Raw genomic sequence first — 26970 nt, 5'->3', positions numbered from 1 at the left:
AGACAGGAAGCACCCAAATGGCGACCCAGGGCCTTCCCCACCGCTAACGCTTTAAATATTAATTGGCTTAATTACACTGCCCAGTGGAAGATATGGAGTGAGTGAAATACTGAAGGGGGAGGCCTGAGGAGACTGTTCACACAGGCACGCTTAGACTTCAGAACATGCACAGACGTGTAGAAAAATGGAGGATACCCTCGGCAAACGGTGACCCAGGGGACACACTGTGACCAGTTCGGGGATAAAATAGACCCTTTTGTTCCAGGCTGCTTTTGGCCGGTGTTCTATCACAGCAACAGAAAGCAAACTAGCATACCCCTCAAGTTGCTTTTGGTCAAAGTGTTTTATCACACTGACAGGAAGCAGACTAGGTCAGAATACATACAAAACACATAAGGGGCCCCTACAATTCAACAACAAAAATAAAGCCTGATTTTTTTTAAACGAGCAAAGAACCTAAACGAACTTTTCTACAGAGAAGACATATAGATGGCCAGAGCACATGAAAAGGCGCTAGCATCAGTAAGCACCAGAGAAGAATAAACAAATTGCAGTGATATGTCAAGCCACATTACTTAAAAGTGAACAGGAACAAAACCAGAAAATAACCGGTGCTAGAGATAACATGAGCAAGTTAAATTCTAAGACCCAGAGGACCAAGCGTGCTGTGTGACTGTCTCCTAGGACGACGCTTCGCCCACGACGCCACAACTGCCTGTCCATCTAAGCGGGACCCGGAGAAGCACATCAACAAAGAAGCCCATCAGCTAACAGGGATGTGTGAGCGTGGGCAGGGGATCCCACAGGGCCCCACCCATAGACAGAGAACTGCGGTCAACCGCTGGACAGGAGAGAACATGTCCTCGGGGAGGAGCCCCTAACAGTTACACGAAAGCAGCTGGTGAGCCCTGAGGTCACACACAGCAACACTAATTGGGCAGGTTGCACCTCTATGTTTACCTAAGTCCGAGAATCAAGACAATGAGGCCATGAACTAAGAGGGAGTGAGGGGAAGCCAGGGGGAGGGAATGGAGGGAGGTCAATGATGTAAATATATGTTAATTAATTATTTAATGTAAAAGGGGAGGAAGAAATTCAAACAGGGCTATGTAGAGAGATCCTGTGTCAAAGAAAAAACTTCAAAACCAAATCACCATAAGACCCACTGGTCATCAGGCTAAAGCAAGAAATTAACGAGTAACTGTCATTGCTTCTCTACTAATCTGACAATAATCCAATCAGACAAGAATGCAGAAAAATAGTAAGTCGTCCTCTGATAGTGTAATTGCTGTGTACGCTGGTTTGACATCGTCTATCAAAGTTACTCACACGGAGTTAACTAACAAAGTTAGGCACACTCCTGCCCATAGCTTTACCAACCAGATAGGCCTCTAACAGGCCCACAGAGCAGTCTGTGAGTCCAGATGAACACGCTGTGTCCAGCTTCCCATGACTAACCCCATTGGCCTGGACCCGACAGGCCTGGGAGAAACCTGAGAGGAATTATCTTTTTGAGTGACAGGCCTGGTAGATCCCTGGAGGCCAATGACACAATCTACTGCCACATACTGGATACCTGCCGGGTCCCAGCTGATGTTCTCAAATCTGCTTTGAGTCTGGGTCTATTTGGGGCAATGAAGTAAAGAGTCAGAGAGCACAAAGAGGGTAATAACAAAGATAACTGGGAAATGTCCACCAAGCAGGACTCCTGGAAGGTTCTATAGTTGAACTCACTCCTCAGTCACAGCTTAGGCAGAGCAGCTGCACAGCCTGCACAGCTGGCGGATGGGGCCTGCGCTGAAAAGCCAAGTAGGAGCTGAGGCCACCTGTGCGGGTCCCCTTCCCAGACTAGTGTATTAGATCAATCCCTTTTCCCTTTCCCTCCCATAAGCACTCCCCCAACACTAGACATCCAAAACCTGGCAAGGGAGAGGTGACAGTCCCCAATTTGCAGATGAGACAAAGGCAGAAGTGTCCGGAGACAGGCCACTATCCCACAGACAGGACACCACAGAGCAGGATCTGGATTATTTTTAATCCGGAAGGCATATTTTGGGGAGGAGAAGTTGTTGGTTTTTATGTCTCATCTTGAGATGGTATCTCGTGTAGGCTAGGCCGCTGGCAAATTTGCAAACTAGCTAAGGGTGACCTTGAACTTGTGACTCTCCCGCCTGCATCTCCCAAGTGCTGTGATAACAGGTGTGTGCTCTCATGTCTGCCTACAGAGGCTGGCATTGCAATGGCTAACCATCCAGCCTCTCAAGAAGACAGAATGCATGTTCCCCGGAAGGGAACGGGCGCGGGAGAGCCAGCTTAGGGAGAGAGCGGTGGCGGGAAACAAGATGTTTCCCCACATTGAAACATCAATGTTTCAAAGCAGACAGAGAGCAGGGTGGGAAAAGGAACAGCAGCCAGGGGCAGCCAGGGAAAGAAAAGAAGCCCCTCCCCCATGCAGAAGGGAGAGGCCGGCTGCTTCAATCTGGTAGGATGCTCTGGCAAGCAGGCATCCAGGCAGGATGGGGCGCGGGAGGTATCAGAGCACAGCCGGGTACACTAGGGACATGATGGAGGAAAAACTCAAATCCTGTAGCAAGGTATATTTCATGGGACCAGTTAGCGCGGGACTCCTGCAGCGTAGGAATGCAAGCTATAGAAAATGTTTTCTGGTGGGACAAAGTCCGGGTGTCATTAAGACGAGGTAAGAAATCATAATTAATTTCAAGTTAATTTGCCATCTATTAAACTCCTTACCGAAACAAGGTGCTTTTCAGTGCGCCCTTAGCCCGTGTTGCTGACGGCAGGCCGCCAAGCACTGGCGGGGTCGCACAGCTGTCCAGCGGAGGAGTGCGGCGAGCCTGAGTTGTGACCGCCCACCCTCTGGCTGCAAGCCTCGCCGTCCTGCAGAGACTGTGCCAACGCTGTGGCACAGATTCTGCGCCCGGCGGCGGCGGCAGTGAGCGCAGCCGGAAGCCTGGTCCTGCAGACCTCGCTCCTCACGGGAGAGTGGGGCGATAAGGGCACCGCCCGGCCCCCACGCGGGGGCTGCTCGCGAACCCCCACCTGGGAGAAGGGACTCGGGCGCGCGCTCGGCCCCCCGGGGGGGAGGGCGCCCCTGGTCGGCTCCCCGCCCCAGGGCGCGCGGCCTGCGGGAAGATGCCGCTGTCCGGCGGGGAGCGGGGCACACGCCTGTCGTGGCTGCTGTGCTGCAGCGCCCTGCTGGCCCCGGCCGCCGGCTACGTGATCGTGAGCTCCGTGTCCTGGGCGGTCACCAGCGAGGTGGACGAGGAGCTAGACAGCGCGTCCACCGAGGAGGCGCTGCCCGCGCTGCTGGAGGACTCGGGCAGCATCTGGCAGCAGAGCTTCCCGGCCTCGGCGCACAAGGAGGACACGCACCTGCGGCCTCGGGGCTCCGGCCGCGCCAGGCCCGCCCCGGCCCCGCGCGGCATGTTCTCCTACCGGCGGGAGGGCGGCCCGGCCGCGCCATCCCCCGGCCCCGGGGCGCGCGCCGCCACCGCCCGCTCGCTGGTGCACGCCAGCTCCTGGGGCTGCCTGGCCACCGCGTCCACCCACGAAAAGGTAGGCTGGGGGCGGGGGATGGCGCGCGCCTCGCCCTGGCCGGGCAGTTCCCGGGCTCTCCCGGGGCACAGGACTCGGGTTTCACACGCGTAGACTGTGGGTGCCTTGTCAATAACGGAGTGTGCGTGAGTCGGTTCACCCGGCCAAGCGCTTGCGAGCGGGGAGGGAGGCGAACGGTCTGGTGGACAGAGGCCGGATCCCTGTCTTAAGATGGCCAAAGAGATGCTCAGATAACCGGCGACAAGCCGGAGACCCGCAAAGCGCGGGTCTTCTTTGGCATAGCAGACGAGCCACCGCGTCCAGCCCCTGCGGTCTCCAGCAGCGTCCTGCAGGCCGCCTCCGGCACCGCCTCCACACCAAGTGGGCGTGGGAGAGAAGCACCGTCCGCACACTGGCAGGAATTCACGCTTAAAAAGAAAATGGGACTCGGGCTTTCAGAAAGCCGACTTAGGCTAACGGAACCTGCCTGAGGGAGCTGTCTGAGCTGCGGGTCCCCTCTTTGGGGCCACAGGGCTGCGTTGTGTGTTAACTGCTTCCTCCCAGCGTGGCGTGGAGTGGTCCTGAGGCTGCGTGTTCCAGAAGAATAGCCTCCAGGAGGCTTCTAGTCCTGACAGACAGACGTGATCTGAGATCCCGTTTAATTTGTGCAGGGAAGGGCTAACAGCTTTAGGTCATCTGTCGCACGCTGTGGGAGTCTGGTTCTCGCGTCTCACTAACCCAGCGTGGCCAAAGCACCCTGCTTTCCCATCTATAAAACTGAGCGATTCACTAGGCAGAGCCTAAGCCAGCTCTGCATTCCCAGCGCTCAAATCGTTTTTACGCTTCTGACATATACCTTAATCAAAAACGAGGTTTAAATATGACGTTAATCTTGACTTAAAACAAATCATTTCAGACAATTAAATATCTACTGCCTGAAGCTAGGGAAATGGCTCAGTAGCAGAATGCTTGAGGATCTGAGTTATTCAGCCTTCAGAACCCATGTTTAAAAAAACAACAACAAAATGGTGCCAAGTGTGGTGGCACTAATTTGTAATCACAGTGACGAGAAGGTTGAGCCAAGCGGCTCTTTGGGGCTTGCTGGCAGGCTAGCCTAGCCTGCTTGGGGGTTCCAGGCCAGCGGGAGACCCTGCCTAAAAGTCATAACAGTAATGGGCCCTGAGGAATGACCCCAGGAAGCCAGGACAATGATCTCTGGGCTCCACAGATACACACTGTGTGCGCGGGCACCACACGCTCAGGGACACCAGTCAGGCTTAGTGGCCCACCCCTGTAGCCCCAGCAGTAACCCAGCTAAGGCGAGAGAGTTGTGAATTCAAAGCCAGTTCTGGCTGTGTATAGGAGGTCCTGCCTCACCAACACAAACAAGCAAACAAGAGAAAGCATCCGCTGCCCTCAGATTGGAGACGCCTGACCTTTGGGGGCTCTTGTGTTAGCATCCCTAGGCTTTCCCCTGCCAACGCTGATTAGTAAAATCAGAAAACGTTTCTGTGCGAGGCTGGGCGCTTCATGACCGCCTGAAAATAGAATCTGCGGGTGATGTAATGTGACCATTTGGAGAACCTGTTAATCTTTTATATTTCTAAATGACTAACACCCTTCCTTTCAGAGTCTTCCCCACCATGTCAGGGGCGCAGAAAGCAATTGCGGCCTCACCGACAGGACAGTTCTTTGGAAGGGACAAGGCAGGTGTGGTGGAGTTGGGGAAAGCCAAGACTTCACATAAAGACGTCACGGGATGAACACAGGGAAAGATGGGCATGTCATGCTTCTCTGACCCCCACTTACGCTAGCAGGCGCCTCACATTTCATCTTCCCATAACTGTTCACTTGTGTCACTGAAAAGTTACTGATCACAGTGTAACATACAACTAATAATGAAATGTTGCTCTAACTGAAACAATATAAAATACTCTTGTCCTCCAAAGAGGACCAGGCAGCTTATTAAAATGAGCTGAACTCTATCCCTAAAGTTTAAAAAGAATGAAGAGCAAGACAGAGGCCTCAGGTATTTGAGAGGAGCCGGTGGGGGCCAGCACTGTCTTCTTCCTCACGCCCTTGCTGTCCTTCCCAGCATTATCCAGGATAATCCTTTATCTTCCTGACAGGATGCTCTTACCTGCATCCCCCCACAGAAGTTCTGAAGCCATCACTGGGTGAAGCGCTTAGACTGGGACCACTTAGCTCAGGTGCTTCCTGTCCAATCCATGGTGGCCCTCGTGCTGAACGCTGTTTGTCCCAGCTCCTGTTCCCCAGAGTTCTGCCACTGAAAACCCTTTCGCTGTTTCATTTGCTAGATCCCAGGGCTGCCGTTTGGGAGCTGCCTGGCCATCAGCGACGGCCCCTTACAGAACAGCACAGGGACGCCTTTCTTCTACGTGACAGCCAAGGACCCTGCAGTGGCTGACTTGGTGAAGAACCCCATCGCCTCGCTGATGCTGCCGGAACCTGAAGGAGAGTTCTGCAGGTAGAAGAGGGAGGGTTCGCGCTCACGTGCTTGGGCAGAGGTGGAAGGTGGGTTGTGTGGCCGCTGTCACAGACCCTCAGGTGTGAACTGACTCGCTTACTCTTAGACTTCTCCTGCAGACCAAGCCGTGGGATTGGAGCAAGATACCACACATTTGTTCATCTGTAAAATGGGGGGAGGGGCTTTACACACAGACTGTGACCTCCGCCGGGGCCACATGGCCACTGAACCTGTGGTGAATGGAAGCATCTGTCAGTTTGTGTGTGTGTGTGTGTGTGTGTGTGCGCGCTCGCGCCTACAGAACACCCCCGCTCAGCCTCGCGCACCCCAGCTTCCCTCCCAGCGCCGGCACACCTTAGGTGCACAGAGCCTTCTAACAGAAAGCCTGTCTTACCATAAAAGCTTGGCAGTGTGCTTTGTTGAATACTGTACTCACAGGGAGAACAGGCTTTCCTGGACCCACAGCCTGGGAAAAGAGCAGAATCCGTAGTGCGTAGTTTGTGGGATGTATGTCACTTTGAAAGCAGCGTGAAGATGAAAATTCATAAGCTGAGCAGTCACATGTTGGCATTCATAATCATTTCTACCCTACAGGAGGTTTGTGAACCTTAGAAACAGGTGCGGGGTACCTTCTGCGGGGCAGTTTTTTTCTTGAGATGGGGTCCTGTGTAGCCCAGGCTGGCCCTGAACCTGGTGAAAGCCAAGAATGCACCAGGCCTGGTTAATGCAGCACTGGAGATTGAACCTAGGGCCGGGTGCGTGCTAAATTATCACTCTGCCAGCCCGGGTGCCTCCCTGGACAGCACAGTGGGCAGGTGGAGCGCTGCTCCTGAAGAGGGCGGAGTCGTTGAGAGGTGAAAGGTGAGCCAGTAGTCTGTCTCCCTGGCACATGCAGGCTGAAGCTTATTGTTTTCTCAATTCATTGATAGCCCCTCTCTCCCCAGGGGGTGCGGGTCGCACATGCCAGCACCCTTTAATACCACTGTCTCAAAAATTCTCCAAAAGAAAAGCCTTCAAAGACACTTAAGCAAAAAACAGAGAATCCATGTAGATACCATCATCTAAATCCAAAATGCAAAGCCCCAAGTCATTTGCTGCCAGGGAGACACTGCACGGAGCTCCCGTGGAGGGCCTTTCCCACCCCGGGAGGTTGGCAATTGTTTCCCGGTGGCCGAGAGGGAAGAGCAGGGTAAGCCCTGGCACTGTGTGTGTGCGCATGCGTGCGTGTGTGCAAACATGGCGATGACTGAGAGCAGGAGTGTCCCTCCTCTGAAGCTCTGCTCTCCATGCACAGTGTAGAAATTAACCAGCATCCTGTTGTCTTGTGGAAACTAATTAGAGAAATAGTGGGGTATCGATGAAGCCTGGGAAAGGCCTGGCCATCCCCTCTCCCTCCATTTACCCTCAGCACCGACTGCTCGGACTGTGGGCCCTCCGCTGTTCCCCACCAGGCTGTGTGGATCCAGGGAAACAACATTCCTGTGACATGGATGGTCTCCGTGCTCTTAGTCAGCAAGCTCACTGCTACTCGAGGCCCATTCTCGGGAGAATTCCCTGGCCACGCTGGCCTCCCTCAGCCCAGTGTCCTAAGAGCAGTCAGGCTGGATACGCTGGCCTCCCTCAGCCCAGTGTCCGAAGAGCAGTCAGGCTGGACACGCTGGCCTCCCTCAGCCCAGGGTCCTAAGAGCAGTCAGGCTGGAAGGCGTCGATCCCAGAACCCAGAGCGCTCCTGCTGGAAGACACACAGATCCAGCTAAGGAGCAGTTCTGCACAGGGTTAGTTTGCCGGCAGGCCTCAACCAGACCTGCACAAGAACCGAAAACTGGACTGATGAGGATGCAATCTCCATAGAGGCAGGAGGAGGGCTGGGCCTTAGAGTGGCTTTCTGCAGACACCTGCCCTTACCTGCACACGTTAGGCTGTGCGCGTGCGCGTGCGTGTGCGTGTGCGTGTGTGTATGAGCACCACCTCCCTCTCCCATCACATGCCATGCTGAGTAAGAAAGGAGACAGCATCTGGCCCAACGTGCTGCTTCCAGGGTCAAGGGCACATCTGTATCCCTATGTGCAGAAAAGCCATACCCACTGATTCCATGTCCACAATCTTATGGAACTGGTTCCCAGAACTGCCGCTCCCTAGTGTTGCTTTAACTTCTGAAGCGCTGAAACATGGGATAGATGAAGTTTGCCTCGGCAAGGGTCACACTTCCAAGCTGGTGTTACGAAGTGAGACCGTACCTCCTGTCGAGTGACATAAGCCCAGAGGTGAGGGTCACATTTGGCACTGCGTTTGACGTTACTCCTGAAACCTGAAACATTAGTGCCATTGAGAACAGGGCTCAGTAAGCACAGCCTGCATCATAACGGTCAGACAAGTGCCAGAGCCCCCAGATAAGCGAGCTGAGCAGGGAGCCCCTGACCCACCCGGCCACAGAGCGGCATCCCAGACAAGCAGCTGGGTAGAGATTAGAAAGACCCACGAGCCAGCTCCTGCCTGTTCCCAGGGCCTGGAGAATCACTGCTGAGATCAGGGCTTACTGTCAAGAGCGTCACAGCAATTCTGGGGCCTGGGGAGGGGCTCAGAAACCTCTAGTTCTTTGTGTGTGTGTGTGTGTGTGTGTGTGTGTGTGTGTGTGTGTGTGTGTGTTTGTTATTTTCGTTTGGTTTGGGGCTTTCTGTTGTTGTTTTCCTTGTGGTTTTTTGAGTCAGGGTTTCTCTGTGCAGCCTCGGCTGTCCTGGACTCCCTTTGTAGAGCAGGCTGGCCTGGAACTCACAGAGATCTGCCTGCCTCTGCCTCCCTGAGTGCTGGGATCGCAGGCGTGCGCCGCTGTGCCCGGCTCCTCCTGTTGTTTTGATGGTGACGATACTGAAGTCGCCATTGCTCAGAGAGACAGCCTCGCCTTGCATGGCGAGGACATATCTGCGGGCTGAACCTTGCAGTCCCACTGTTATGGCCCCATTGGTTGCACTTTCTGCTCAGTGTCCTCTGCAGCTGTGTGTAGGGGGCAAGTGTAGATTTTCTGCAAGTGGAAGACCACACAGGACCTCAGCTGACACATCCCCCAGCCCACTCAGGCCTACAGGAGCCATTAGAAGAGGGACCACAGGCCAAGTTCAGAATGGAAGGGAAAGGCTGGCTTTGTAGCCATCTCCTGGGCCCCCTGGTATGCATCTCTTCAGCTGCTGGCCTACCTACGTCTTTATGGGGTGCACCCTGATTCCTACAGGCTCAGGGCTGGCACAGTCTGCTGAGCTCTGTCTCCACTGACAGGACATAAGCCAGGAGAGGTGGGTCATCAGCCAACAGCGCTGAGCACAAGGGGGATGGACGTTTGGGACCACCCCAAGAGCAGGCTGGACAGGTCTCTGCACTTTCGGAACTCTGCTTGGTGAAACTGCACAGATAAGGTACGTGACTGTTAGGAAAGTTAGCCAGCTTCGTGTTGCAGTCACAGCACACCTGCAGCTTGATGTTTTATGAAGAAAAGGAGTTTGTTCGCCTCACTGGTCTAGAGGCTCAGTTTGGTGCTGCCATGTCCTCGGCTCTGTGAGGGCCACCTGGCTACATCACACCAGGGCAACTGGGATTGTGGCAGGGGCATGTGCAGAGGAAAGACCACATAGCAAGGCAGGGAGCAAGAATGATCAGGCATGCTCTTTGGAGAGAGAGAGAGAGAGAGAGAAGGAAGGAAGGAAGGAAGGAAGGAAGGAAGGAAGGAAGGAAGGAAGGAAAGGAACAGTCCCAGTACAACCAGACCAGTAGCACTGGCTCTTTCTCGGGATGGTGTCCCAGACCTGGTGACCTTTCTCTGGGTCCACAGTCAAAGATTCTGCCCCCTCAGCACTGCTTCACTGGGGCCAAGCACATGAACCTTTGGGGACCTGTTCAAACCACACCCAACCTGGAACAAACCGGTGAATCTCTTCAGACTACATTCACTTCAGCCGACCATAGCTGGCCTCCAGCCGGCCACAACTGGCCTCCCTGCTTACCCATCACCACCTTGAACTAGTGCCTGCTCAGGTGCTGGCACCCCTCTGCCAAACTCTTTCATGAAGGAAATTAACAGAACCCTCCCGGGCCCTGCATGGCCAGGCATTCGCCTCTCGGAACAGAACGCTCTGCCTGCTGCTTCGCTTGCCATCTCTCTTAATATTTTATTTATATCCAGTTTTATCAAATTAAGAGCCTGACCCGAAGTCTCGCCATGATCAAAGCTAGCAGAGTGCTTTGGCAGGTAGCTGCAAAACACTTTCCACTTGGTAGCTACCCAGCCTGCCCCTCAAGAGGCATCTCGGTCTATTAGCTGTATGAAAAGGTTCGCTCTGGGCCGGAGAGATGGCTCAGCAGTCAGTGGCGCCTGCTCCTCTTGCACAAGACCCAAGTTTGGTTCCCGGTGCCTACGCTGGGTGTTCACAGCCATCCATAACTCCAGCCTTGGGGTTCCAACACCCACTTCCGGCCTCCATGGTCACCCGTGCACATACAGCATACACTCACACATGCAAATAAAAATCCAAGTGTAAGTGGGTGACGGAGACTGAGGCTCCAGGTTCCAGAGGCTCAGGAAACAAAACCATGAAGAAAATGCTGCTCCTGTGATCACTCTAATGAAAGGAGGAAGAACCTGGCAGCTGGGAATGGAGAAAAGAACACACACGCTCCTGCCTGTGAGGCAAATGTTTAGGAGCCCAGAAGGATTCTTGTTAGTGTGTGTGTGTGTGTGTGTGTGTGTGTGTGTGTGCAGGTGCACACGCCTAACCATGTAAGGCCAGAAGAGGGTGACGGAGGGTGAAGAGGGTGATCTCTCAGAGCTAGAGTTAGGGCACCTGTGGGACATCTCCATTCCCTGGGTGCTGCCGACACTCTTAGCTGCCGAGATCTCTCTCCATTCCGGCAAGGAGTTCTAAACGAGAGTGTAAGGTGAACCTGTGGAGTTCTAAATGAGTGTGTGAGATGAACCTGTATGTGTCTCCCCCTCTAGTCAGATATTTTCCTTTTTTTTTTTTATTGCTTTCTATGGTTTAATGGTTTAGTAATGTCACTACGGTTAGTTGGGTGAAACTGTCCTGGAAAGGGCATGTTGCCTTGAGAGTTTCACCCGGCCCTGCAAGCGGGACATTCAGGCTTGAGAAATGACTCGGAGGTTAAGAGTGCAGGCGGCTCCGGCACAGGACCCACGATCGGCTTTCACACCCACGATCGGCTTTCATGCCCATGACCGGCTTTCACACCCATGATTGGCTTTCCGCACCCATATGGCAACTCACAGGTGTGTCTAATTCCAGTTTGGGGGGTTCAGGTGACCTCTACTGGCCTCCTTGGGCACTGCACACACACACACACACACACACACACACACACACACACATACATACACACACCTGCAGGCAAAATTTCCCTTACACATAAAAATACATAAACATATTTAAGTGGACATTCAGTGCTAGAATAGTGCTAGATTGATCATTTTGATGCATCCTGTGGCTAAGAAAAGTTGCCACTGGAGCAGAGTTGAAGATGCTGCCTCGTCAGACTTCCTTTGGCGTGTAGCAGAACGTGGGGCTGAATCGGAGGGCCTTTGAGCCCGTGGTTGAATAGACATTGCGGTGCGAATCCTGGGTGAGAGCAGCCACCTTGGATGCTGTGTGTCATAGAGCAGCACTGCATTTCAGCGAGATTTTCACGAATAGGTTTAATCAGATGCAGAAAAAAATGTGTCTGTGCTGAACACACATGGGCATTTTCTGGCTGTCACCCCTGAACGCTGAACTACGCACTACCGAGATTCTCCGCGTCGGATTTCTGCCGATGAGGTATTATGAGGAACCCGGGACGGTTTAAAGTATGTGGGAGTGCAGGATGCTGCACAGATAGCATTTCTACTAAAATGCTTCCAGGGGCCAGGAGATGGCTTAGGAGAGGCAGAGGCCTGCAGCTCAGGCCTGTAGCCCAAGGCTGATCCCTGGGCGCCATGTGGCATCGGGTGAGAACTCAGTCCCCTAGGTTGTCTTCTTATGTGCACACATGTTCTGTGACATGCACACATGTGTGCATGCGCACAAACCACGTGAATAAGGTATAATGTAACACTTATACTTTATAGAGGGCCTTAGGCACCTGCAGATTTTGGCATCCAAGGAGCACCCCAAACGTAGTCCCCCAGGGGTCCCGAGGGATAACTGTGTGTGTCCTACAAAGGTTATACATTATGAAGTACAAGTTCCCAAAACTTGGGAGAAGAATGCCTTTCAGTCACAGAAGAGACTTAGTAATGACAGCCGTCTCCCTCCCTTAGTCCAAGGGCCTCAGGGAGTGTGAGCCTTACAGTCTGCGCGTGCTCCAGGGCGGGCCTGAGGCTCTGGAAGATGGAGACATTCATGAATCTAAAATCTATTTCTGAGGCTGCCCGTGAGTGACTGTACCTCGGCCCACATGATAGCTTGGATCCAGGAGTCTGAGGAAAAGAGGAAATGCTGTATGAGCTCGCATACGTGTGGAATCTAAGGAAGGTGAACTCACAGAAGCAAACGATAGACTGTGCAGAGAGAAATGGGACGCCCAACAGCACAGGCACTCTCTGCCCTAGATGGCCTGGGGCCAGCGTGCACATGCTAAGAGGACCCTCAGCCCTAGACGGCCTGGGGCCAGCGTGCACACGCTAAGAGGACCCTCAGCCCTAAGAGGCCTGGGGCCAGCGTGCACACGCTAAGTTAATCTCGGTAATGGTGAAGTGTGTGCACACAGTGAGCCAGAGCACTGCATGCCTTCAGCGTGTTCAGTCTGTATTCGACAGTTAAATACTCTAAATGAAGAAGATTCAGCCTGAGAAACAGCGCGAGGAGGGCTTCCCGCCTGCCAGCCACCACATCCTTTATTAATAACCATTCGTTTATTTCAACGGCTTGATTTAATTAGTCTGTTTACATTTGGGTGCTGCAGTTTCTTCGTTGAATTAACTAAATGAATTAGGGCCGGGACTCTCCTTCCCAGCCCAAGTTAAGATGGTCAAGTGGAAGAGACTGCGTCTTACAGAGACCCTGGCAACCATCAATCCTCCCTTCATTTCCCTTTCCAGTCAGCACAAACACGCACGTATCCGAATGGACGGGTGCCCAACCCCCGAGGGGCTTCACACTCAGACACTAGACTTGATGGTGACTGACAACGAAGGGGTCTCAGAAGCAAAGATCTGCTGCAGCACCCTTCCTGCAGTGAGCGGACTCGAACTGTCAGTGAGCAGGGCAGCGAGCCTCCGGACTGGAAAGGGCCCGTCAGGATAGTCAGTTTTCACCTTGATGATGGCACATCCACAGAACCAAAGGAGTTAATAAATGCTTCTCCTGAAGTCAAAGCACACTGAAGGGAGATGTGGACAAACGCCAGGAGAGCTCGCCATTTGATAGAAAGGGTGCCGCAGGCTGCCAGGGCTCGGAGGCCCACAGTCCTGACCGATGGAAGCCTCAGCCTGGCTGGTTACCAAGCACAGCTCTGAGGCTAACAGCTCAGGAAGGCCCGCTGTTCGCTCAGGAGCTCCCGGATGAGCTTCATCGGGTGAGCGAGCCGGCGGCAGCACGGTTGCCCGCAGCTGTAACGGCCCTTCGTCTGGAGGGTCCACTTTGCCAGGGACGTGACACCCATCTGGAGCAGAGCCCTGGTCAGACTCGGAGCTGAACCTGGCTTCCCTTGCCCAGTCCTCGGCCATGCCTCTTGAACGCAGTCCTGTAAAAAAGTCCTGTAAAAAAGCGACCCTCTGTGCAGGTCTCTGTCCCCTCCTCCCCTCCTTCGTACCTTCCCGTGTGGCTGGGAGCTAAGGTCGCCCCAGGGGCTTTCAGAAGGGGGCACAGGGACTCTGCGAAGAGAAGACTTGAGGAGAGGGTGCCCGGGTTTCTCCATCTTCTGCCCACTTCTGTGGTGCCAGTCCACCAGTGTCGCACCTCCTCCGTCAGCATGCTGCCCTTCCTTTCTGTCTCCTGACGACTCCTGCCCACCCTGTTCACAAATTCTGGCAGAGGTCCTCATCTGAAACGGGAGTGACTCAAATAGGACGCAAGGTCCGAACACCCATAAAAGCACCAAGCACCGCTAAGGTGGATGAAAATGTTTATCAAAGGGCCCCAAACCCGTACAATCATTCTATTCCTGTCTCTGTGGAATTACCTCTTCTGGACATTACATTAACTAATTTATTTATTCTGGATGTCATATAAATGGAAGTATATAATATGTGATAATGACTGATTTAAAAAAAACTATCTTTATGTTTTTCAAGGGTCATGATTTTATAGATTTTATCAATAATCCATTCAAAGTGGCCAAATAGCTTTCCATTGTTTGACTGTGTCATGCCTTTCTGTTTCTGACCATCTCTGGGTGGACATTTGATGGACATTGGTCCCCGTGCCACAGGTATCATGAATGATGTTGCCCAGTTTCTGGACAGACATACTTCAGGTCTCTTTGGCATGTGCCTCGGAGTAGAAATGCTAGACGTAAGCCGGTTTCATGGTCAAGTCTTTGAGAGCCTGCCAGCCTTTCTCCCTGCAAGGCCAGACCACTCCTCGTTCCCACCAGCAATGCTGGAGGGTTCTGGGCCCCCCGTACCTTCACCCTCACTGGTCACTGTTGCTTTGTGATTCGGTCTGCCCTGCTGCGGGGCTGACATGGCACAGTGGCCCTGAGTGCAGTTCCCCAGAGCTGTGGAGTTAGGTGTTTTTTTGTGGGTTGTTTGTCCGTCTGCACTCTTTCTGGGAGAACACTCAGATCCTTTACTCATTCTAAAAACTGGGTTATTGATTATTTTACTGTTTAATTCTAGGGTTTCTAGATAGATTCTAGATATGGCCCCTCTCAGACGTACGAAAAGTAAGCATATTTTTCTCCTCTGCTTGTATCCAGTTTTCTTTTCTTCAGTCATGGGAAGGAACACAAAATATGGAATACCAACATTCTATTTGTACATATTCTTGGTCAACGCCAATGTCCTTTCCTGCACATACTAGGCTCCCTGCTACTACACCATATCCCCAGCAATAAAAATAAAATCTTTTTTCTCTTTTCAGAGAGAGAGAGAGAGCGTGTGTGTGTGTGTGTGTGTGTGTGTGTGTGTGTGTGTGCCTGCTGCACTGGCATTCAGTTATCTTCACACGAGTCTCGGAAGTAGCTGACACTGTGGATTAGCACCACCACACATGGGGCTTCCCTGGGCCTTTCCCATCAAATTAGGAAACAGCCATTATTCCTAAGATAATGCAGGAGAATAAATTACCTAGAGTGTAGACATGGTAATAAAATGTCTGGGCAAGAAAACAGACTCTGCATGACAATGTGCGAGGCCCTAGGCTCAAAACCCAACAACACACAAGAGACAGATGGGGGGAGAAGGAGAGAGAGAAGAGAGAGAGGGAAAGAGAAGAGAGAGGGAGAGAAAAGAAGACGGAGAGTGAAAAGAAAGAGAGAGAGAGTACCCACACCCACAACCTTCTACAAAAACCAGATTTTAATTAATCAGATTCAAAATATTTTGTGAGGGAAAATTCTAACTCCAATAATATAAAAGCAGGTTGGAATAATGAAACTGAATTAAACCTTAATTGGTTTTATAATGTATTCAATTAAATGCCTATTAAATATATTGCATACAAAGCAACATTAGATATTATAATTGAAACAAGATATTTTTCCTTCAGACGATGGTTGTTGAGCACTTACTGTATGCTTGACACGCGTGAACAAGGCTTAAAGACACTGACTGTTCCCTGAGTGCTTGCTGCTGGTGAGTTGACTCAAGATGGCAAGCTCCGACACGTGCCCACGTGTGGAGCCTCCTAGTGTTGCAGAATGTTTGCACATGCTCTGAACCCCAAGACTGTGCTATTTGCTGGGAAAACCTGTCTCTACTTGTGGTGTGGCTCAGCCCTAGCACACACCTTCAATGCAAGAGCTTTCTGCTTGAGGTAGCCAGGACTCGGCAGCCAGACCTGCCTGCCCCCTCACAGGTTTGCCAGAACGGGCAAGAACCGGAGGGTGCCTCGGGAGTGTTATAGGGCAGGATCCAGCCAGGATCTGCACAGTCGGCAGCCAGGCCGGGAGGGAGGCTCTGGTCAGTGACTGGGGGTGAAGCATCAGTGTGGACCTGAAGGTGAGCACAGAGAGGCCCCAGCTCCAGTCCCACTGCCCAGCTAGACCAGCTGTAGAATCAGGATGGAGCCAGCCTCCCCGCAGTAGTGTCTTCTGGAACCTTCTTGCTGGGCCACAGCATAAACTGAGCTTAGACCAGCTGTTCCTTGTCGCACACAGAAAGGCCCACTTCTGCTTCACACAGTCTCTGAGGAGGCCTGAAGGCCCAGCTAGGGAACCGCGATTCACAGTTATGTTTGAGAATGGCTGCAGCAGACGTAAGGGGCTTCTGATTTGTGCTTGATTGACCTGTTTGGCCCTGGTGCTAAATCTGCCGATGTCTGCCTTGCTTTAAGTACCTCCACTTGTCTGGTTCTCATTTTCCTTTGCCCTGGACTAGGAGTAAGGTAGCTGTGGGGCTGCTGAGGGAATGAGCTGTCCCAGTGTGCGGCCCCTTGCTCCATGCTAACAAATGGTAGTGGTTGTCGTCACCAGCTGTTCCCTCCCTGCGGGACTGAAGGTGGCAGAGGAGGGAGAAATGAGTGCACAGAGCTCTGCTTGCTCTGCATAACTCTAAGTATCACATGACATAGAGGTGTCCTAAGCGACGGCCGTAAACACCAGTGTGGTCCTTACAGGATGCACATGGCAGAGCTGCTGCGGTGAGTTTTAACAAATGAGGAAACTGAGGCACCACTGTTTCACCACAAGTGAACTTGCACAGAGATCCACTTGTGACAGGACTGGCGCGCAGTCCGAGGCGCTGGCCTCTCCAGCCCACCTGGCAGGCCTCCCCGCAGCCTCCCTGCAGCCTGTCTTGGTTTCTTTTCCAGTTCCTAAGGTAAAGCACCCGACAAAAGCAACTTGAGAGAGAAGGGTTCGTTTGTGTCACGATTCCAGGCTGCACTCCATCCCCGTGGGGAGGCCACAGGAACTTGGAGGAACAATGAACAGGCACATGAGAGCCAGCCCTCAGCTTCACTGCCTCCTCCCGGGGCCTGGCCCCTGAATCGGCCCGCATTCAGGATGGGAATTCCTGCCTCAGTTAACACGATTAAGAAAATCCCTCCCAGCCTCGCTCATCTTCCGGTTAATTCTGCGGTTATCAAGCCAGCAATCAGCTCTCGCCATCACAAGCTGCAGCCTGGAATGGGGGTCAACAACCCACCTGTGTTTCCAAACCAACCAGCTCAGGCGCTGCAGTGTTTTGTCCCATGATTTAGGCTGTTTGAGTATTGTGTCCACTTTGTGGCTTGCACTGAAGTCGAGGTAACTCACGAGGCTTACTGTAAATACGCCCGGAGAGACACGCCGGCAGATTGTCCCAACATTGCTTGGAAATGGTTGGTCCTCTCTCATTCTGCATCTCTCCCCACTCAGTCCAAACAATGCCCTACACGTGCCTGTGACTTCTGAACTCCTCCTCCCAGCCAGTACCTCTTATCTGAGCTGTAGCCTGGGATCCATCTGCTTCCTGGACACCCCAAGGACACCTTGACCTCCGCCTGCTGGTAGAGCCCCTGAGCCCTCTTCCGCCTGTGTATTCTGAGACGCCTGTGTGACGCCCTGAGCTGCTTCTCTCTCCTGCAGCAGCAGCCGTTTAACCGTGCTCGCCTGTGAACTGCGCCCTGCCTCTCCGCACCGCCTCTCCGCCCCAAGACCCATCGTCACCTTCATCCTTTTTACCTGCTCTCGATTGGCCTCCCTGCATCCCCTGCGGCACCCTTTAAACTGCTTCTCCATCCTAACGTCAGAGGACGGCTTCAATATGCCCATCCCGTCATTCTACCGGCCTGCTTGGACTTGCTCAGGCCTCTCTCACTCGGGATAAAGCTTAAAACTCTTGGGCTAAGGAGATGAGTCGGCATTGCTGCTCTTCCAGAGGCTGTGAGTTCAGTTCCCAGCAGCCACATCAAGTGTCTGAGAGCTCAGACGCCTCTGGCCTCCGAGGGCACCTGTGCTCATGTGCACATACCCATAGCCAAACACACACACGCACACAAAATTTAAAAGAACAAATCTCTTAAGCAGGTGACACTCTTTAACAAGCCAGTCAGGTCCTCGGGGTCCACGTGTGTGTCTGACGTCAGTCTCCTCTGCCTCTCCTTGGTGTCTGTGACAGTGCCTGACCCTTTCAGCTGCTCTAAGGAAAGCCCGTCGACACAGCAGCTGCTCGCCGTGGCCCTTAAAAATAGGTGTTTGCCATGGACCAAATTAGCTTGTAACAGGCGTTTATTTCTCGAAGCTCTGGAGCCTGAGAAGCCGGGGTCAAGGCGTGTTTAGTAGTGTGCCGGTTCAACAGGTGGCGATGTCTCTGAGTCCATGAGTTACAGAGTGAGTGGAGGCTCTGTCATGGCACGTCTGTCTGCATGTCCCTCCTGTCCCCACCTCATCTAACGTGAATTCATTTCCCAGGATCCAGCGGTCCTCAGCCTCCAGGACACAAGCAGGACCTGTCATCAAGCAAGGGGGCCGCCATCACCTGTGAGCCCAGCTCAGCCGCCTTCGCACAAGGAGCACAGGGCTTCTAGCCTAAAGCGGATACGGTGATCGTTGGTGGGAGCTGTGGAATATTGAGGCGGGTACCGGAGAACGGAGCCTTCATTTTCTGTTGTTACCAACACAAAGTTTGGGGCTTGAAGCAGCAGGCTGATTCTAATCCAGAGTGCAGAAGCCTCGTGAGCCTTAGAAGTCTGCGATCAAGGAGTCCGTGGGTTCGCTCCCTCCTGAAGGCTCCCAAGAGAATTCACGTCCCTGGTTCTCTCAGCGTGGAGAGCACAGTCTTTGGCTCAGAGCCCCACACATTCATCACTGCAGCCTTCGCTTCTGTCCCCCAGATCCTACTGCCCACCTTAAGCTCTGCCCCCTTCTGTGAGGACAGGGCCATCATTCCCTCTCAAGATGTCTGACCTCATCGCTCCTGTGGAATAAGATGCAGTACACATCCTAGGGGTTGGGAAGGGAACGTCTCCTGGAGAGCTGTGAATTTAACCTATCACAGCTGCGTGTGCAAATGAGAGATGTGATAATTCATTCCGATGACTGCACTGCCTCCCTCTGATATTTTGGGGGTGTCACGATTGTGCCTACTTATAGTCTAAGTGTTTTAAAATACAGAAGTTGGACTGGGGAAATGGGTCGACGCATACCACTTAAGCAAGTGGACCCGTTTGGATGCCATGGGTAGGTCATGGCGGTTACCAGCTGGTAACCAGCTGGTATTTCCAGCTGCAGAAGGGGGAAACGGGCAGCTGGCGAGTGACACTAGCCCTGTTGGGCGAGCTCGGAGTTGGGTTGACAGAATAAAGATGGAGAGGGGTCAATTAAGGCTCCTGACGCAAGCCCAGAGCACCCAGGTACATGTGCCCACACGCGCATGTGACACACTGCACGGACAAAAGTGCACACACAGACACATGGTCTCCTCCACACACAATTAAACGGGCAGAGGGAAATGAAGGAATGAAAACGTGATGGACCTCAAGGTCGATCCAAGGGTGTTGGAATGAGAGAAGTGTGACAGTCCAACAGCAGACAGCTACAGAAGGAAGTATGTGACTCGCCCCCACAGGAGAGTGGCTTTACCCTCCCTCCGGCCCAAAGTGGTTCCCTTCCAGCTTCTCCTGTTGGGTCCTGTGTGCGGCTGCCCAGTGTCTGCTGGATCACAAGATTTGACAAGAAGTGAGAGAAGTTTCTAGCCCCAGACGAACGAGGAAACATGAGGAAGCACAGTTTCCTCTGAGTGTGTGTGCCGAGCTTCTGAGCCGCTCTGTTTCATGCTGAGAAACTCAAAGAATTCGCAGATAGGAACTGTGAACTGAGCTGTGGAAATACAGCAACAGCCTGAAGATAAATGGACGAAATGTTCACAGCTGAAGAAGCCAGAGGCTGGGAGGGGTCTGTGGTCCACAGAGTGACTTAAACAGTGACTCCGTGGCAGGCTGTTGAGCAGTTTACCACCCACAGGGGAGGACGTCACCTCAGAAGACCAGGCCTTCCTTCCATAGCTTCCCAGGGAGAGATGGCTCAGTGGTTGTTAAGAGTGCTGTCTGCTCTTCCAAAGGACCTAGGTTCAATTCCCAGTACCCACATGGCAGATCACAACTGTCTGTAGTACCAATTCCAAGGGATCTGACACCTCCACACTAAATGCACATAAAATAAAAATTAAATTAAAAAACCATTACTTTCTGGAGCTCCAGTGTTTTATAAATCAGCCTTTGCAAAGAGAAGATCTCATTTAAAAAATATTTTATTAATATATGTTAATTATATACAATAATGTATTTCATTATTACCGTCATGCATGTACAGAGTGTATTTTGATCACATTCTTCTCCATGCACTACCCTCTCCTACCCCTCCCACCTGTGCCTAGTACCTTACCTTCCCAGCAGGATCCCCTTCTGCATAAAAGAGCCTGGGGGAAGGGGCATTTACAGAAGCACAGACAACTTACCTGTGGTCACACCACGGAAGAAAATATCTGTCTCTGGTGTGACTCTGTCTGGGGAAGTGTGAACAAATGTCTGCTCAGCCCAGATAGGAAACTGACAACAGAGCGAAGTACAGATAGCACCTAAGTCCAAGTTGGAGAAGACCAAGAGAGCACACAGCTGGAATAGCAGGGTTATAAGGAGAAAGAACAGCTGCAGAGAGGGGAGCCATGAGCTGGAGACGGTTAGGGTAGGGGAGGAGGTGAGAAGAGCTAGGGTGTTACCATGGACTCTGAAGTGTGTAACAGATAGTTGTGGTGCTGCCGGAGCCGGAGCCTGGAGGCCAGCATGCACTTCGGTATGCTAATAATGAGCACCACAGACAGCCATTTACTCTTTCTGCCAGGAGAAGGGAAAGGGCCACTTGGGTGGAGGGGAACCAGGTTCACAAGTTCCTAGAAATGCTGGCTTTTGTCTGACCACCAGAACTGGGAGAAATGGACTTTCCTTGGCACCTGACACTAACTGGGACAGGATGAAGCCTTATGTGGGCATGCCCTAAAATAACAGTATGTTAAAGTAAAACAGCATACTCTCTAGCTTTGTTCCTAAGAGATTGGGGCAGAAGGGATGTGGGTGTGATACTCACCCTGAATTGTGTGCCCTTGGCTAGGATGTCAGAGTCAGTTCTGGGCTTTGTAACTGAGCAGGGTGTCACACATTAACGAAGAGCAGCCAGCCTGTGAAGACAGTCTGAGGAACCAGTCTGGGCTTTCTGCAGAGGCCTGCAGGGCCAGACCAGCAAAGACAAAGTAGGTCTGCCCCTAGGTTATCCCCAAGGGTAGAAAGCAAAGCGCAGAGCTAACAGTTTCCTGGTAACTCATATTTACCTTCAGCATCTCGTGTACCCATTCTACATCCCCCTCCGGAACATTCTCAGGCTCACTCCCGGGGCTACACCGCAGGCATGCTACCAAGTGCAGCCCATCCACACCCTCCATTCCTCGAAGCTTCCTGGGGTTCTGCCAATCTATCCAGAACCATCCCTGGAAGAGTGACCCTGTAAGGTGCTCACACTCCTGGAGCCTGCCAGTCTCCTGCCCACGTGATCAGCTCTGTCACCTAACTCCCCTTTCTCTTTGCCCAGGTTAGACCTTGTGATCTGTCTTTATTGTCACCCTGAAAAGCCTGGGACAGCTCCCACCCCTGTTCCTTCTGAAGTAGGGTCTGCTCTCCACCCTGTTTCCACTTCCTCTGCTCCTGCATTCAGATACGTGGCACAGCTGAGGCAGACTGGACAGACAGACTGGATAGGCGGTGCCTGCATCACCTCTCGGGGCAAAAACAGGACCCCCAGGCATCTCAGCACTGCTAGGAAATGGTATTCTCCTTCCCTAAAAGCTCCCTTTCTTGCCGTCACTTTCACACCTTCTCCCATTTTTAGACCAAATTTAACCACTCTACACCAGTGGTAGATGGCACTCACACTTCTATGACAAAGTACGAAGCCACACAAGACAGTGCACTCCTTTTCCCTGCTGTCTTCAGATTTATCTGTGACTGCACAAGTAGTTCTCAAGAGGCAGAAGGATCCCGACAAAGGGAAATCTTGCCTCACCTAGAAATAGTTTGCTTTTGTAACTTGGGTAAAAGGTAGGGGATGCTACCAACGTATTAACTGGTAGATTCTATAAGAACTGCCCAGTATTCTACAAACCGCAGACAACCCTAAACACCCCCCCATACACAGCCACACACACACAAATGCACACACACATACACCCATACATACACAAACAACAGCCCAAAATGTCAATTGTGTTGAGGTTAAAACAAACAAATAAACAACAACAACAAACCCTACCTTTCCTTTACGCCATTCTTCGCTCTGCCTGGCTGATGGGTCGAGCAAAAGCCTGCCTGCCCGCTTCAGTGGCTCATCGGCATTTTGCTGGGACACTTCAGGGTAGAACACAGGCCATCGCTGGTCTGTACCCACCCAGTGCAAACAGAGCCCTTCCCTGCCTTTGTGACACCAAAACCAGATCACGGCTTCTCAGCTGCCTCGTGTGGAGAACCCTCTGCAGTTGAAAACCACTGGGTAGAGACAGCGATTTCACCCAGCGTAAGATCAAGCCAGTCAATACTGCAGCATGGAGGGGGGCGGGGCTCGCAAGGCCCCAGCCCTGTCTAGGGCTTTGGCAGTTGGTAGCCAGTGAGGGAGGGAGAGTCAGTTTTCCTCAGCGTTATGACCCGTGGTAGGTTGCCCATGCGCCAAGGGACGTGGGTAGATGGAGTCCAGAGAGACTTGTAGGAGGCATGGAGGGACTTAGGATCTACATACCCTGCATTCACATCTGAAAATACCAAGGAAGAGTATTTTAAAAGAACCATGTGATGGTAAATACGTATTTTAATCTCTCTAATATGTTTGTATATACCGATAGAACTTGCCAAACCCTCAAAGATCATGACATATTCCTTCCTATAACACTTTTCCTTCATTTTTGTTTTTTGTTAACACAAACACACAGAAGCGGAACAGACCTTTAGGTATACTAACCTCTGGACCTAACGTTTGGGAAGGCTCGGCCTGTACTGATCAGGACAGCCGCGTCCCTGCCGAAGTGTGGTGGTGAGAATACAGTAGGAGACTGAGTCAGGGGAGAGAGGAGCAGATGATGAGCATGTCTGAGGTGAAAGGGGCAATCCTCCCCTTGCCCTGTTCATGACAGCAGCTGCTCCTGGGCTGCAGTGGCCCACTGGTGTCCAGTGGTAGCCAGTGTCCACCCTCCTCCCTGGTACTGCATTTGCTGGCCATTTCAGAGGCAGCAATCGCCAGCAACCACAGGGGCAACTGTAGCCAAAGTCCCGTGTATGATACATAAGTGCTGGCCTGTTGCTGCCAGCGAGCTGCCACAGCTCAGCAGGTTAGACAGCCAGAAGTTTTTTTAATATCATAGTGCTGGGATCAGGTCTTCTTGGACTTTAGTTGTTTGGGGGCGTTGTCCCTTTCTCGTGACTCTAGGCCACTCTCTTAACTTTCCTAGCTTCTGAGGCTTGTGTCTTCCATGTCTTATGCCCTCTGCCATACTTGAAGCCAGGAATGGTGGCTGAGTCTTTCTCACCTCCTCTCTCTTCAACACTTCCTCTTACCTCTTTCCCCTACCTGAAAACTGTAACCAACCATGCTGACTTATTTCTTTAATCCCAGCACTCAGGAAGCTGAGGCCAGAGAATTAGAACTTCAAGGCCAGCCTGGGTTAGGTAGTGAGATTCTACATCAATAAACCAATATGAGAGAGAGAACAAAGAGCCTGTGATTATCTTGGGCCTGGTCAGACAGCCCAGGAAAATCTCCCCTTTGGAAGTCAACCTTAGTTCTCTCTTGCCTCAGGGATGGTATTCACATGGTCCAGAGCTGAGACTGTTTACACCTTGGAGGGCTCACTAGCCAGCCTCTCACAGAGAAGGAAAGTGATACCAAGATAAGCTATGGCTTCCTGCTGTTCAAATGGAATGTTCAAAACTGTTCAAACTTACATTAAATGCTTAATGTAACCCACTTTTTTTATTCTGAATAAGCACCACCAGCAGAGAAACAATCCCTTTTTAAATAGAACATTTTATTATTCTGTGATAACTTACTTAAGAGGGCTAATCCCATTGCTCCATTCGAGAGATTTTGTTAAATAAATTGGCTTTAATTGTGAACAAACCTGATGACATTCTTGCCCAGACAAATTCTAATTACTTGCAATGCACACAAAGTTGTTTGTTGTTTGTTGATTGTATTTATTTTCTCACATGTGTCCCGGGGTTTGTTTGTTTCAACAAAGTGCTGAGTAGATCTCATTTTTCTTGTGATTGCGTTCTGCAATGCCTTTTTATCTTGCCCCACAAGAAAATATTCCCAGCTCAGCAGCTAGACTGCTGCGGTGCTGGAAACGCCAGGGACGGAAACACTTTTGGGTGGAACACAATGTTCTCTCGTGCAGCAATTTGCCTGAGTACGTGGGCATGGCCGTGGGTGCCCTCTCTTGTTAGCACTCAACAGCATGACAAGGAAAAGCCCCAGGCAGGTACAGACAAGTTCCTTAGTCTCAGATGAACACGAATGTGGCTTGATGAGCATCATTCTCAAGACTTCAGCATAACGCAGTGAATGAGCGGGGCTGAGTCACGCCTGACAGTCGTCTTGTGGCGCCATGAGCTGTCAGAACGTCACAGATCTTCTTGGTCGGGTATGTCAGAGTTGCTCCGGCTCCCCAGGCTCGAGGACTTATTAGAAAGGACTCGAAGGCTCGTGGACCACTGAACCAAATCTATACAGATTGGGATTCGCAAAGGCACAAGGTGTGTGCATTGAAGTCCAAGAGAAAGCAGCTGTAAGCTCCTCCTGCCGAGGAGCTGCATGGGGCAAATTCAGTTTTGTAAGCAATGATGCCTAGAAATGTGTGAGAAGTGTGGCCAACCAAGCCTCTGGACCTGGGTAATCTTGGTGTCAGCGTAACCTGGTCCTGTGCACACCATGGTGGCTGCATCTTAGACTTCAAATCTCCCAAGGGACCAAATGATGTGGCCAAGGCCCTCAGACATACAGAACCAGTCAGGGTAGTCAGAGGACTAGAGCAGTCACCCAGGGGCTGGCGAAGGGCCAGTCCTCCTGAAGATGGGCCGTTCTTAGGTTATGCTGGGTTTGAACAACCCAGACCCCCCACGTTACTGCTCTGCTGTCAGCACTTCTGCTGGTCTTGGTCCATTGCTACATCAGATGGATATAATAATCCACGAGAAGTACCTGGCTAACCAGCTGACTGACTAGGTTAGGAGGTTGGAACCAGTCCTCCTGTCCCACAAAATCCAGCCGTGGTCTGATGTGAGTGGAGTTGGCAGAGGCCCGCATCTCTGTTGTCATTTCCCTGGTGAGGAGACCCAGGACACCATGATTGAGCCTATTAACAACTGTAAAAATATAAAACCTATTTTCCCATGTGCCCCAGGGTGCCTGGAAGAAGCTTTGCAGCACAGCCAGTCTCCACTAAATCCAGGTTTTAATAAACCTACGCTTTCAATATTTTGCTTGGACTGACACCTGCTCACACTGTTGTCATTTATTTCCTCGTATTTCAGTCCCTACCACCACAACAACCTGAGGCCACCATAAGCAATGTAAGGGGGCATCTAAAACTTAGACTTTGGAGCTGGAGAGAGGGCTCAGCAGTTGGGAGCACTGACTGGCCCCTCTTCCAGAAGACCTGGTTTCTGATTCCTGGCCTCGGATGCTCCGTGTTCACAGTCACATAGGGCTGCCGTTCGCCCTCCAGTGACAACCCTGGCTGTATCTGGGCTAGTGTGGTGCCATTTTGGTGGAGTTTCTGTTTCTAAAATTACTGTCCCTGTACGGGCAGGAGCAAAACTCAAAGCTGGCACCTTTCACCCCTGTCTCCGTTCCCCATGGACTCCTGCTGCTGTGAGTATGGACAGGTCATCGGCCTCCTGTCTGCTCAGCCAAGTACAGTTAGGGTGCCGGGATGCCATCCGCTGCTTGTCGGCCATTATACAAGCCTCAGTCCTGGCTTACTGCAGTTGGTGAGACTTGCTAATGGCCGAAAGGTTAACTTTCAATGTGAGCTTCCTGCCAACCCACTGGCGTTCTTCTTTGCATGTTTTAATAGTTGAACCCAGTTAGAACTGACTTGTGTGCAGTATGAGTCATGCTTCATATGTGTGCATGAGCGCGGAGCCAGGAGATAACAACGTGGCAGGCGGTTCCTTGGGGGCCGTCTGCCAGAGTGAATACAAATGTAAAATCAGCTAGACCGTCAAGAGAATAGAAATTACACATCAAAATAGTTCACACAGACACAGACGTTCAAAATAAGTCGTTAGCAAGCTGCACCCACAATTCTTAGCTGCCCATCTGGCTTTGCAGAGCTGTGAGCGAGAAAAGGAAGTCTAGTCACATAGCTAACCACATGTTGTTATGACATCATAAACATTGGTATTGTGTGTTTTTATTTGCTTGATTTAGTTGTCACACCCTCAAAGGATGGATTTTTTTTTTTTTTTTTTTTTGAGACAGGGTCTCCCTGAGTAGCCCTGGATAGTTTGGATCTTCCTGAGTAGAGCAGGCTGGCCTTGAACTCACAGAGATCAGCTTGTACCTGTGTTCCAGGTACTTGCATTAAAGGAGTGCACACCACTGAAGCCTGAAGATTAGGTTTTTAAAGATTTAGTTGGGAGCCAGATGTGGTGGCAGATAGCTTTAACCCCAGCTTTGTTATGAGAAAAGTTTGTGTGGCATGTGTGTGTGTGTGTGTGTGTGTGTGTGTGTTATGCACGTGTGTGTGGTTGTAATATGTATCCTTG

At 51.7% G+C, this 26970-nt stretch overlaps 1 protein-coding gene across 2 annotated transcripts in view; it reads left to right on the top strand.

Annotated features, from left to right (window-relative positions):
• Nucleotides 1-2827: 2827 nt before the first annotated feature.
• The window catches only part of Creg2 (cellular repressor of E1A stimulated genes 2), a 33015-nt gene continuing 8872 nt past the window's right edge, over nucleotides 2828-26970 (top strand). Inside the window, exons 1-2 of one of the 2 annotated variants that reach the window (XM_060369917.1) lie at nucleotides 2828-3576; nucleotides 5874-6043. In XM_060369917.1, the coding sequence (XP_060225900.1) occupies nucleotides 3154-3576; nucleotides 5874-6043 (593 nt within the window). In that variant the 5' untranslated portion in view covers nucleotides 2828-3153. The remainder of the gene's footprint in view (nucleotides 3577-5873; nucleotides 6044-26970) is intronic. The other variant, XM_021655528.2, reaches the window with a different exon arrangement.

The sequence above is a fragment of the Meriones unguiculatus genome, chromosome 16 (assembly GCF_030254825.1).
Source record: "Meriones unguiculatus strain TT.TT164.6M chromosome 16, Bangor_MerUng_6.1, whole genome shotgun sequence".
NCBI classification, from domain to species: domain Eukaryota; kingdom Metazoa; phylum Chordata; class Mammalia; order Rodentia; family Muridae; genus Meriones; species Meriones unguiculatus.
Note: the sequence above shows the minus strand (reverse complement) of the source record. Positions and strands in the feature narration are given on the sequence as shown.